This window comes from Dipodomys ordii, unplaced genomic scaffold, assembly GCF_000151885.1.
Source record: "Dipodomys ordii isolate 6190 unplaced genomic scaffold, Dord_2.0 Scaffold235, whole genome shotgun sequence".
Lineage (NCBI taxonomy): Eukaryota > Metazoa > Chordata > Mammalia > Rodentia > Heteromyidae > Dipodomys > Dipodomys ordii.
Genome location: NW_012267451.1, coordinates 705,492 through 719,901, shown reverse-complemented (window position 1 = coordinate 719,901; position 14,410 = coordinate 705,492). Strand labels below are relative to the sequence as shown.

General features: G+C 38.5%; 1 protein-coding gene across 1 annotated transcript in view; it reads left to right on the top strand.

The window, feature by feature from the left end:
- Window positions 1–2,884, top strand: part of LOC106000702 (vomeronasal type-2 receptor 116-like) — a 34,810-nt gene extending 31,926 nt beyond the window's left edge. Inside the window, 3 exon segments of the mRNA XM_013035987.1 lie at window positions 879–1,002; window positions 1,960–2,003; window positions 2,006–2,884. Of these exon segments, the coding sequence (XP_012891441.1) occupies window positions 879–1,002; window positions 1,960–2,003; window positions 2,006–2,884 (1,047 nt within the window).
- Window positions 2,885–14,410: the final 11,526 nt, after the last annotated feature.

Sequence of the window (14,410 nt, the reverse complement as noted above, 5' to 3'; positions counted from 1 at the left end):
GGCTGAGTTACATCTAGGTTCTCCTATAATCCTAGAGTCTAATATATTGAGTGGAATATCATAGGTTAAAGTCAGCTCACAGAGAAAACTTTGTGAGATTCCTATTGCCAATAAATCTCCAAAAATTTGGAGGTAGAGCTGGCATTAAGGTAGTAGAGTGCTATCCTTGAGACAAAATAGCTGAAGTCCAGTGCTCAAGCCTTGATTTCAAGCCCCAGGATCAGAACCAAAAGACCTAAAAGTGTTTCTACATGTTGATTTGGAATATTTTCATAAGATGTAAAATATATTTTTCTCTGTGGAAATCTAACACTGTGATAAAGTAACTGAGGAGTTAATTTATGGGATTACAAAGGTTCTTTTGCTCCCTTCTGTGGAGATTCTTCCAATGGTTAATTGACTTGCTACTTAACCCTCTTTGATTAGAGGAAACACTAAAGACACCTGTGAGAAGAGTTTCACCTCATGTACACTAGAACACAAAGAAAAAAGTATTATGACCTTGGGGTCACATAACCCTATAAAGTGGAGGTCTCCTTCTTGCTCTTTCTAATGTCACAGATGAGTAGGAGAAAGCATATTGTGCCAGGAATTCAAGGAAATCCCATAGGGCTGTACACTACAAATTACTTTCTCATCACTACTTTCCACCTTTTAAAAATCCCATAACTTACAGTAATTCAACAGGCTTGAAATCAAGATTGAAACACATAGCCTTTGTGAATCATAGAGTATGGCATCTATAACAGAATTCAATAAATCAACTGCACTTATCTGTTTAAACATTATACTTAAACATCCCATTGTAAAACTATGGATTGTTGTAGTGATTGGTATGTGTCGGAACAGTTATTAACACACACCCTCCCTTTCCTCAGATCCCTCACTCTGTCTGCAGTGAGAGTTGTGGTCCTGGATTCCGGAAATCTCCTCAGGAGGGAAAGGCTGCCTGTTGCTTTGATTGTTTACCTTGCTCAGAAAATGAGATTGCTAATGGGACAGGTCAGTCATGCTTATAAAGAAATCCTTTATATCTGCCTAGTTAACCTCAAATGAAACAAGTGAATTAAAAAACTTTGTATTAGGATCACAGAGCGCATTCTCCTTCTCTCTGTTTATAAATGAATTCTAAGAAGTGGTAGCATTGCTAATGGCAATTCTATAGAACATGGATTTGCATTACATATTGAGAAAGATATTCCAGTATATTGCAGGGAAAGTTACTCCAGGACCTTCTTATCACTAATCATTAGGGCAAGTCTAAACTCTACCATAAAATTAAACATACGTGGTATAAGGAGAGTATTCATCTTAAAACTTACATTTTACTCCCACAGAAAACTTGGATCTAGCTTATCTTTATTTCTCAGTGCTGAGAACTCTTCTTGGCACAGGGCAAGGCCTCAGTAAGCAAGAATCAGAAATAGGAATAACTATAGAGGATCAATGAATGATGAGTTTGTTCCTACAACTAGAATCAGTTTAAGAAATAGGAATGACCATATAGTGTCAAAGAGTGATGATTTTGTATCTACAACTTCACAGGTGAATAGTCAAGACAAGCATAATGAGAGGAAATCAAGGATAATATATCAATGGTAAAAATTAATGTCTTACAAAAACATATAGGGCAATGTATATTTAAACTTTTAATATGATTGCACGACACTTAATTAGCATCACAAAAAGCATAAACAATTTTAATAAGATATTACAATAACCCAACTATTACTTTATCAATATGTGTGATAGTCATTGATAAAAAATATTGAATAAAAATGCCTGAATAAAGAAGAAGAAAAAAATGGGAAGCGGTTATGTCTTGTGAAAAAATAGAAAAACACTTTTATGATAGTGAATGCTGACATCTGAGAATTTCACCTAAAAGAAAAATTCCCTAAATTCTTTGAAACAAACTTGCTTAATAAAAAAGTAATGGTGATGTACATTTCTCACCAGATATGGAGCAATGTGTGAAATGTCTACATCATCAGTATGCCAACACACACACAGGACCCAGTGCCTCTTGAGAGTTGCAAGTTTCCTGGCTTTTGAAGATCCGTTGGGCATGGTTCTGGCCTGCATGGCTCTTTGCTTCTCTTTGCTAACTGCTGCTGTTCTTTGGATGTTTGTGAAACACCAAGACACTGCCATTGTTAAGGCCAATAACCGGGCTCTCAGTTATATCTTGCTCATCTCCCTCATTTTCTGTTTCCTCTGTTCTTTGCTCTTTCTTGGTCAACCCAAAACAGCCACCTGCATCCTGCAGCAGATCACATTTGGAGTTGTATTCACTGTGGCTGTTTCCACAGTGTTGGCCAAAACAGTGACTGTGGTTCTGGCCTTCAAGGCCACTTCCCCAGGAAGAAGGATGAGGTGGCTGCTGGTATCAGGAGCTCCTAACTTCATCATCCCCAGCTGCACGCTCATCCAGGTGACCTTCTGTGGCCTCTGGCTGGGAACCTCTCCTCCCTTTGTGGACACAGATGCACACTCTGAACATGGCCACATCATCATCTTGTGCAACAAGGGCTCCCTCACTGCCTTCTACTGTGTCCTGGGATATCTGGGCTTCCTGGCCCTGGCCAGCTTCACTGTGGCTTTTCTGGCCAGGAACCTGCCTGACACCTTCAATGAGGCCAAGTTCCTGACCTTCAGCATGCTGGTGTTCTGCAGTGTGTGGCTCACCTTTCTACCTGTCTACCACAGTACCAAGGGGAATGTCATGGTGGCTGTGGAGGTTTTCTCCATCTTGGCCTCTGGTGCAGGTCTCCTAGGTTGCATTTTTGCCCCAAAGTGTTATACCCTCTTGTTAATGCCAAATAGAAATTCTCTGCATGGCCTCAGGGATAAAAAACATAGCAGGAGAAATAAGCATACTTAGTATTAAGTACCTAGGTTTGATTAGTACACAGGAGGTGTGATCTAAATCTCTAGTTATAGTAATTATCTCTTCTTGTCATAGTTTATATTATTGAATTTTTACTTCAAAGAGTAAGGCTGTACTGTATATTTCCTATCAATGGTAGTCACAAGTGATGATAATCACAATTTACACTGGAATTTTGCTTCTATATCTTGGTTCTTTCTATTTAATCTGCACTTAATTATATTATCCCCTCTTCCTAAAGTCTTTTCTCTATTGTAGTTTATATGCTTATTTTAATTGTAAATGTACTCTAAAAGTGTTTATAATTTCATGAGTAAGGTAATGAGTACATTTCCTATTGAGCATCTTTAATACCTCCTCTGTTTTCCCCTACCCTTCCTTCAGCTCCATGTCTCTACCTCTTCCCTGCCCTCCCCCTCCAAGTTTTCAACATAGTGTCTTGTACATCTCATTGTTACAATGGGTCAGCTTCCGCATTTTTTTGTTTCCTTTCCCTTCCCCAAGTTAGAAAAATGTGTATGCAAGATGCAGTGCACTCCAATCAATTATATTGAAAACAGGTTATACCTTGGGGAAAGAACATACAAAAGAAACCAAAACATCATGAAATACACTATAAATGACAGTAATAAAGATTTAAAAAACCTCTTATGTCCCTATCTTGGGGATTATTTCACTTAGCATCTTCTTATATGGTCAAATGTACATAGCTTTTCTGCTAGTCTGGTAAGATTAACTTTGTCTTTCTCAATAATTCCTGTACATCATTATGTTTATTAACATCTTGTCTTCCCACCACCATGTTTCAGAGTCCTCAAATACAGTTCATTAATATTTTCCTCTTCACAAATTTACATGTTTAATATCTTTAGATTTTGTTTTGTTCAATATTTGTATATTTCTACTCCCATGTTCATCTTTTGAAATTATCCTGGGTCTATTTTGTGGGACCTTTCTCTCTGGCCTGATCTCTCTTTCTCCTTGTCTCTTTCCATCTCCATCTTTGTCTTTCTTTTCTCTCTCACACTGCTTCCCTCATATAACTTGGGAATGACTTGTATATGTTACAAAAATGCACTTTGATTGAAGTTTACAATGAAGAATTTTTTTTTCAATTTTCTCCTAAGTTTAAAGTCTTATGCACAATAGTAAGCTCTTTCTTGCCTGAATATACTCTTCATTTTATGGATAATAATATCTCTTCATTAATTTGATGCAAAGAATTTTGAATATTATATATATAGTTATTTCTTGTAATATCATCACTTCTTACAATTTATTAAAACAAGAAATTTTTTCCACATTTTGTAATATTGATAAGGCAAGCTTTACTTATTGTTTTAAATAGATTGATTTAGTGAGCTCTATATTATGTTTACATAATTATATTTTAAAGAGATATAGACACAATTGCACTCATTTCTTGTCTGTTCAAGAGTTCTTTTCTTGTTCCTTCTGATAATTATTCAATTAACCACTTGATCTGCAGTTGCATTTGTAACTGTTAGTCCTCTTACTGGAAATAAGAATCTCGTACACTTTGCTCCTGGCTGACTTCAAATCTCTTCTCATATTTGCATTTGTAATAAATATGTGGCTATGAAATATACTATAGCTTTCTATAAATTAAATTAATAGTTGAAAATATAAAAATATTTTCACAAAAGAATATTGTCTGCTTGTTCTCTTATTGAGAGGATGATGTTTAAAAAATGAAAATGTAATTGCCCTCAGTATGGCAGTCAAGATATAATCAAAATACTCATCAGTTTCTACTGAGTTTTCGACTACATTGTTTCATTTTTTAGGAATTTCATTAATAGAATTGATTTTATATTATTGAGTTAAATGCAGAATCCTCATTGTCATGTGAAAATATTGGGAGAGTATATGAGTACAGTGATTTTGCCTAGTATTTTGTAGTATTTGCTATTTTTTTTCTGAGTTAGGATTTCAGTGTTCTTACACAACAAGTTTTCCCTTAAATGAAGAAATGAAAAGAATGTATACATAGGATTGATTGATTTGTTGAAGTGAGATTGGATGGATGGGAGCCAAGGAGAAAGTAAATGGAATATAAAGGAAAAGTTCATGGAAAAAAGAAGTAGAAGAACAGAGATAAGAAAGGAACAAGGAAAATGTAGCCATTTGAAAGATTTTTGGTTTTTTTTTACAATAATAATTTATTCATAAGAAGTAGACTGGATTTGGCCTTTGAGTCATGGTTTACCTATCTTCTCTCTCTCTCTCTCTCTCTCTCTCTCTCTCTCTCTCTCTCTCTGTGTGTGTTGTGTGTGTGTGTGTGTGTGTGTGTGTGTGTGTGTGTGTGATAATAGAAATCAATTGCCATATGTTTTTTGCTGATGTTTATTTTTGCTTTAAAGTGGTTTACATATATTCTATCAAACATTGGGGATATCATATTCATGAATGAAAATAAAATAATGGAAGCCATTAGAATCAGTTAAATTTTTAGAGGAAATAAAATATAATGGGTCCAAAGGCATTTAGAAAAACGACTTTATGTGCTCATAAAACTATCATAATGAAACCCATTTTAAATATATACACTAGTAAAAATTTAAAATAAATACAAAAATAAAATTTAAATTCAATCTACTTAGAGTTGGGAAAATAACATCTCTTTTGTGTATTTGGACCAAACTTCATTTTGTAATCAATTGAAATAAAGTAACATGAGTCCAAAATTGATTTCATATATCCCTTAAAATGGTGGGTTCAAAAAAACTAATACCGAGGCTTCAAAATCAAATTAAAGATCTCAAAAGACGTCTGCAATGAACAAGAGAGCTATCATATAAGAAACTATATAAGAAGGTGGAAAAACATCCTTCACTCACAGTTTGGCAGAATTTAATTTGCAAAAGTGGTTATTTCACTGAGAGCTACTATACATTCAATTTTATTCCACTGAAAATATCAGTGTATTTTTTAGGAGTATAAAAATTAACACCAATCCAAAACCAGTGGGAAACTCATATAACCCTAGTTGAGACTATGAAAATTGTTCTCTGAATACAGCATGAGAAAAAATGGTTCTGGGATGTCATGCTTGGGTGAGGTGTTAGATATCTGTGATGTCAGCTCTGTAAGAGGTAGAGATTGAGGAAATGAGAGTTTCTGGGCAGTTCTATGTGGATATTAGTCACAACAGTGGTGCATGCTTATAATAACAGCTGTGATGGAAATGTATCCATTTTTTTTGCATTGCCATGAAGTGAAAACTAATCTCAAAAATACACAGAGCAAGCTGGGTGTTGGTGACTTATGTCTGTAATACTTGGTAATCACCAATCTGAGATCTGAGCAATTCAGTTCAAAGCCAGCCTAGACAGGAAAGACATTGAACAACTTATCTACAATTAACAACCTAAAAAGCTGGAAATAGCACTTTGGCTCAAAGTGGTAGATTACTAACATTGACCAAAATGCTCAAGAACAGTGTGGAGGACAAAGACAAAACAAAGCAAAACCAAAATCAAAACCTCCAAATTCACAGAGTGGAAGAGACACAGTAGGCTTGGGATGGAGTAACATTACCTTTTGGTCTTCATTGTGGGAATCCTCTACTAAAATAGCCTGTCTCACACATGACTTAAAGCAGAAGGGCTAAGAAAATGAGGGTGGGAAGCAAAGTAGCTTGGATTCAATCAATAGCATTCTCTGATTTCCCAGATATGAACAAGCTTCAGCACAAACTCATGAAAAGACTTTACCTTAGGAGAGAAACAATGAACACATCTACATATAATTTGTTAGTAAAATTAAGGTGAGAAGCCTCAGGTGGGCAGGACATTGGAGCCAGCTAAATCTCTAAGCTTTCCTTTTAGCTTTGGGTAGCAGCTTCCAAGGAGGGAAATAATGGACAAGAGAAGATTAAATTGTGAATTGATGTTTGATTTGGGAGAAGGTAAAATCACAGTCTTGGTAAGAATTTTGTGATGCTCCCACAATGAGGGCTCAGACCCCTAATACTTTCATTGAAGATTGTACTGAGCATCCTTTGGAAAATGTGTGCTTAAAAGAGTCAATTCTTCAGTGATATCCCTCAAAAGCCACCTACTAGGTTAAAATAGTCACTCGAAAGAAATAAAATGAACTGTGACAAATAATCACAAATTTAAGTTCAGCAAATTAATCAATACTCCAACAATCACCAGACTAAGAAAGAAGTCAAAGAAACCATCAAATTCCTAATAGTACCTAAGAAATGTATCTTAAATACCTAGGAATAAGTATAACCAAGGAAGTAAAAGAGATCTACAAAGAAAACCATAATTTTATGAAAATCAGAAGACATAGAAGGAAAAAATCTCTATTGGGCATAGATTGGGAAAAGGAATATTGTGAATATATCTGCATCATTCAAAATTATATATATATATATATATATATTTGTGTATTATACATATATATTTAAAGAAATCTTTATTAACATCCCAAAGTCACTTATCATAGAAATAGAAAATTCAATCCTAATACTGATATAGAAAAACAGACCTCACTAAGCCAAAGAAATCTTGAGCATAAAGAGTAATGTAGGAGTTCATACTTCAAATTATGCTATAAAGCCCTAGTACAAAGTGAACATTGTACTTGCCAAAACAAAGAAGAACAAGAAGACCAACAGAACAGATCAGAAGACCTCAAAATGAGTTTGACACGGGTGGCTACTGTGCACGCGCACACACACACACACACACACACACACACACACAAGCACACACACACACATATTCAAGAGTTGTTTCATTGCAGAAAAGTCCAAAAACGATATCTGTACATGTAGAAGATTGAAAATAGCTCATTGTTTCCTTCAGCGTCAATTTTTATGTAACGTCAAAGTGGAGCAAATAGGTTATTACACTTATTTGACTTTTGTTATATCAAATAACTTCAAGAGCCAGCTGGAAGATGACAGAGGTGTAGTTGGGACCTAATTGAGCTCTCTCCAAGAAACCAGTTTTCACACTTCAGGGAAAAATCCATTACTGGAAAATCACACCAATTGAACCATCATAGTACAGAGATTCTTCCCAGTGAGGAAAAATTCAGGCAGTCTGCGCGAGAAGACATATTTTGAGTACAAGCTCTTACCAATGGCATCTTCAGGAGTGGCCAGATAAAGCTGGTACAAAGGTGCCAGGGCCTGAGAGTGCTTATCTCTCCCTTCCTCTAGTGGGAACTGGATAAATAGGAGTGGAAATCAACATTCTGCTGGCCACTGAGGATTGCAGATCAGGACAGTCTGAAAAGCCAAGGGAAACTATGAGCAGCCCACAAATGACAGCCACTCCTTCCCACAGAAAGGACTATGGAAGGTGGCCCTCTCCCTACTGCCACCAGAGAAGAACACCATATTTAATACTGGCATAGATCCTGCCATAATAGCCAGCAGATAACTAAGGCAGAGGAACAGCGATTGTGGCACCATTTTTTTTATCAGGGCAAAGAAATTGGACCTGTGAGAGTCAACTCCACTCGGAGGAAGGCTTCCCCGTACAGGAGGAGAAAACTTCTCACAGGGCCAGGTCTGAACAACTCTGGTGAGCCCAGAGAGGCAGCCCTCCTCCTCTGCAGGGAACAACCAAACCTACAGCTTAACCAGCTACAGAAATTACAAAACCAAAAATCTGTAATATCTCACTAAATTCATTTAAGAAAAGGGGGACAGGTTATAAAAGCCCATGGTGTCTCCAGTTTCCAGCTTGGGCCTAACAATGGGTGAGCCAAAAATGGGCGAGCCAAAAATGTGTTATCCCCATCAGATAAAGCCACTGATTCCAACCACCCCAATCCCAAACACTCAAGGTCACTCTCAGCAACAAACTACAGAAGCCAGCCACCTCCTCTCTGCATTACATGAAAAGCAGATCTTGTGGCTACTAAATTAGTCTGAAAAGAAGGTTACAAAGATTCCAAGTCTGTATAGAATTTATTTCTTCCCATCCAAACAATCTGTTTTGTAGAACCAAACAAACAAAAAGAAAAACTGACTACTGCAAGTAAATCAAGTACACCATCAAGAGACTAAAAAGAGGACTCAGGGTAGACACAAGATCCCCCAAATAAATAGTGTTTTTTCCTCCCTATCATAATTATATATATATATATATACACACACACACACACACACACACACACACATATATTTACCTATGTTTAATTTTTCTTGTTTTTAAATTATTCTCACTTTTTGTTAATTCATGTTCCTTTCTGTTTCCTGTTTTTTTGCTTGTGATTTGATTTTTTGTGTTTTCTTTTTATAAAAGCCCATTTGGTTTTCTCTTCCTAATTGCTGTTCTGTTCATTCCTGGAAATACAGCCTATGGTGATTACTGGGCTTTCTCCTTAACTGTGTCTGTACTTGATTTTGAATATAAGTTGATTGCCCAATTCTCTACTGCACATTCTTAATATTTTTAACTTTAGTATTATTACTTCATATCATTAAACTTTATCTCTTTATTTGTTCTTTTTAAATTTTTTTTCCTTTTTTTCTCCTGTTTCTGTTTCTTCTTTTTTTCTTACTTTGAATGTAAGTCCTAATATTCTTCCCTATGTGTCATTTCTTCTCTACATGACTCTACTCTATTTTCTCCTACTAATTTTGTTTACATTTCTCAGTTTTTCCTCTAATTTCACCTCAACCCATTTTCCATTATTCCTGGTCCTTCACTCTTTCTTTGTTATCTTTACTCTCTTGCTCTCCGGTTGTGAGACATTAAGCTAGACAAAATCTGTAATCAATGAGACAAACCAAAGTGGCTCATATTGCTATCCTTTTGGCCCAAATCGCTTTAAACCTCATAACACACTTATTAATTGATTAGAACTATATATAATACCCACTGAAACACAATAAATAGGGGAATAGCTATCTATGATGGTGAACATGTAAAATCAGTGTAAATACATGGCCCAGGGTTGGATTTGTCTTAAAACTGTGCTCCATGTTGGTAATGGACCTATTAACATATCCAATAAAGTGAGATAGAGTGAAAATACCTATCCTTGACTGTGAACCTCCAAAATCTATGCAACAAAGGGCTCTGGGTTGCTGCTTGTCTTAAAATTGTGTTCTGATGTGGAATTGGATGTACTTTTATTTCCTAAAAAGCACAGCTGTAGTGCAAACACCTATCTTTGATTGTGAACTTCCAAACTCTGTGCAATAGAGGGCTCTGTGTTCAGGCTTGCCGTAATATTGTGTTCTGCTGTGGAATAGGAGAAGCTTTTAGTTCCAAAAGAGGAGAGATAGAGTGAAAATGCCAAATTTTGAGTATGAACCTGGGAAGACTACTGAACTTAGGGGCTCCGGAGTGGTGCTTGTTTGTTTGTTTTTTGCCAGTTGTGGGGCTTCAACTCTGAGCCTGTGTGCTGTCCCTGAACTCTTCAGTTCGAGGCTAGTGCTCTACCAAGTGAGCCACAGCAGCATTTCTGGATTTCTGGTGGTTAATTGGAGATAAGTGTCTCACAGGCTTTCCTGCCCAGGCTGGCTTTGAACCATAATCTTCAGATCTCAGCCTTCTGAGTAGCTAGGATTACAGTCATGAGCCACCAGTACCTGGATGGTGCTTGTTTTAATATTGTAATCTGGGGTGGAATTGGATATACTTTCATCTCCAAAAATGTAGAGATACAGTAAAAACTCCTATCTTTGTTTGTGAACCTCTAAAATCTTTGCAACCACAAGGTTCTGGGTGGTGTGTCTCTAAAATGTGTTCTGGTGTGGAAATGGATATACTTTCATTTACAATAACGGAGAGATACAGTAAAAACAGCTATCACAACTTTGGAAAAGCCATCCATCATACACTGAACTTCAGTTTGTGCAAAATTCATCAAATGGAAATAAATGGGTTATTTTAGTTTGGTAATTGCTTTTAGAAAATAGCATAACAATTAACGGAATACTTGACAACAGGAATAACTTGCTTGGTTTTAGTTATTCTAAACTGATTAATATATTTACATTCTTTTTAAAATGTTTTTTATTGTGAAAATACCGTACAGAGGGGTTACAGTTACCTGACTAAGGTTATGAGTACATGTCTTATCCACGTTGTGCCTCCTCCTTTGTTTTTCCCCTACCATCCTTTCCCTCCCACCTCAGAGCCTCCTTTTTCAAAACTGGTTAATGTTATAATCAAATGTTGATGCCTAACTAATGCCTGGCATATTCCCTGCAGTTAAAATTAGTGTTTCAGTATCTGTCTTACATAATTGTAACCCATTTGTCTATCACTTTTACAATAACAATAAAAAATGTGTATTAAAGAAATTGAGGAGTCCAAGATGTGACCGAACAGTAGGGAAACATCACAGCTCTCTCCAACCAAATAGAGAGTTCAGGTTTTAATGTTCCATTTCTTCAAAAGACCAACAACAACAAAAAGGCACTTACTCAGAGAGATACAGGAAGTGAAAAAAAGAAAAAGGAAAAACTCCAGAACTTACACAAAGACAGTTAAGTAGGAAGACCCTTCCCCCACCCCTTACTGTCAGTGGGCTCCATGTCGGGTGGCAGGGCTCCACGCCAGGAACCACAGAGCTGCAAACGTCCCAAGGCTCTTTGAAGACTCCCAAGGGCCAGTGCGAACCTGGATAATACATGCAGAACACCTGGAATGCCGAACCTGCACAAAGACCCCCCAAAGACACAGTGCCTCGGCACAGGCGGGCATAAACAGCCTAGTTTTGCCCTGAGTGGCAGCCAGCAACAGCACCAGCAGCAGTGGTGGTGGCAGTGACAGTGGCGATGAACCACCGCAGGCGCTCATTCACAGTCTCTCCACATCGGCCTGCAGGAACAGCCCAGCCCAGTCCAGGGCAGAGGTAACAGCAGTAGCAGCAGCAAACAAACATATGCTGTCAGAGCCACACAGCACCTTTCTGCAATGGCCCTCATGAGCCCAGTCATGGGCAACCGCAGACTCTCTGTGTGGCACAGAACCTCCTTGCACTGGCCTGTATAAGTGGCCCAGCCCAGCCTGAGGTGGCAGCAGCAGCCGAGGCAGGGCGTTGGAGGTGGCAGCAGCGATGGACTCTAGACTCCTCAGCCCTGTGTCGCTCTCGCTCAGCCTGTGAAAGAAACCCAACTCAGTTTGGGGCTTGAGTAATTGTGCTGGAAGTTTCAAAAGCCTCCAAGCTTGCAGTGCAGCACAGCACCTTTCTGCACCAGCCCTTGTAAGCATTGGGCCCTGCCCAGGACAACCTCAGGTTCGCTGCAGGGCACAGAACCTTCATCCACTGACCTGCATTAGTGAACCACCCAGGCTGGGGTGGCAGCGGCAGGCAAGGCAGGGCAGTGGCTGCAGCAGTGGCCAGGGAACCTAGCCTCCCCATCCCCATGTGCCTCTCTCCTGGCCGGAGGAAGCAACACAACTCAGTTTGGGGCTGTGGTAATGGTGGCTGTAGTAGCAAAAGACTCCAGATTTGGAATCTGAGGAAGATTGTGGAAAATCTGGAGGCTAAACAAGCTCATGCATAGAAAGCAGTTTTAGTGTTCCAGAGAAGAGTCCTAGGCTAGAGAATCACACCAAGTGTGCCATCACAGTACAGAAAGTTTGGCCAGAATTGGAAAACTCAGGCAAGGAGACAGATCTGAGCACTTGCTGGCAGCTGCAGGTGTGGAGGCAGCAATGTCAGTGACAGTGGCCAGAGCTGCCATACCAAGGGAGAGAGTCCAGGATAAAGGCCACCGACATGGTGGGAGAGCGGATTCTACTCACCACCAGCAAAAAACTGACAAGAAGCAAGTATCTTCATCCTGCAGATCGCAGACCAGAGACAAGCCAGGAACTAAGACTCTAGCATGAGTAGGACCCTGACATCCTCACTCCTTCTCAGGGAGCAGAGGAGGGAAGCATACCCATCCCCCACCACCAGAGATCTCCAACTTTGATACTGACAAAGGCCCAGCTGAGCAGCTAGCTCCAACTCAGGCCTTGGAAGAAAACAAAAAAGTCATTTAGTAGGTCACAGGAGCCTGAACTGAACTTCCAGGCTCAGATCCACCCTGGGGAATGTCACCCTGCCCAGGCAGAGAAAGCTCCCACCCCAGAGGAGTGACTTTCTTCAGTGGGTAAACTGAGCCAGAGGCTGCCTCTCCCTATAGTAGCCTGGACAATCAATTGAAACTCAGTAAACATAAACCCTGAGAGTGACTGCAGGCTGGGCTCTGTGAGTGTCTCAGAATTCAGGCCCTCAGAAAAGCTACTGTTTGCTGAAAGGCCTCAACTCTTCCCAGAACCTAACCTCATCACAGCACCTCCAAATCAGGGAAAGAGCCATCTCCCTCTTTTGTGATACTCAAAGCAGATCTCCCTTCCACTCCACTAGCCTGGGAGGAGGATCTCAAAATTCTGGGTATCACAGAGTACTTTTCTGCCTGCTCAAACAAACTGACTTAAGAAACCAATCAAGCCACAGGAAGGTTAAACACAAGCAGACCAGAAACTCCACCAAGAGACTGGTTATGGACACAGGGGAAAAACCAATCTTTCCTGCCCGATCCCCACCCCCACCCCCCAAAAAAATCGAAGAATTCTTTTTTCTACCTTTTTTATTTTGATTTAAATTTTTTTTCTATTATTTTTTCTCTCATAATTTTTATTTCAGGTAGGCTGGGAAGGTGGCTTAGTTTTAGAGTACTTGCCTTGCATGCATGAGGCCCTGGATTCAATTCCTTAGCACCACATAAGCAAAAAGAAAAAAAAAAGTCAGAAGTGGAGCTGTAGCTCAAGTGGTAGAGTGATAGCCTTGAGCTGAAAAGCTGAGAGACACTGCCCAGGCTCAGAGTTCAGGCCCCATGACTGAACAAAAAAAAAAAAAGAAATTATTTTAGGGGTGTGTGTGTGTGTGTGTGTGTGTGTGTGTGTGTGTGTGTGTGTGTTTCTGTGCTTTTTTGAAAACCACTTTTAACCTTTTGGTAATTATTTTTGTTTCCTTTTTTCCTCTCTTTCTTTCTTTTTTGCATGACTTAATTGCTGTTCTGCTCATCCCCAGGTATATACCTGTCATCGATTATTAGACCTTATGCCCCATTGTGTACATACTGATTCCAGAAATTTATTACTCAATTCACATCTGCTTAGACTTAACTTCTTTAAAAGCAGTATTATCTCTTCATACCTATATAATTTTCAAGTATTCCAATTTTAAGAATTTTTATTTTTTAGTGTTTCATATTTCCTTTCTATCCCTCCTCTCCTTTCAACCTATCCTTTTCTTTTCTCAATATCATTTCTTTAAACTTACATAATTTTTAGTGTTTTTTACTTTTTAAATTTAAATTTTTGTTTTCCATACTTTGTTTTTTTTTTCCTATTCCTCTCCTATCATTCTGTCAAAACTATTTTCCTCTTTGAGATTAGTATGTCAACTCCCACTCAGGATAATCAGGTGACAGAACAGTTAATGAATAATCCAGAGGAGAGATCCCAAAAAGCTCTACAAATACTACTGGTCAACATGGTGAATGAAAAGAATGAAAAC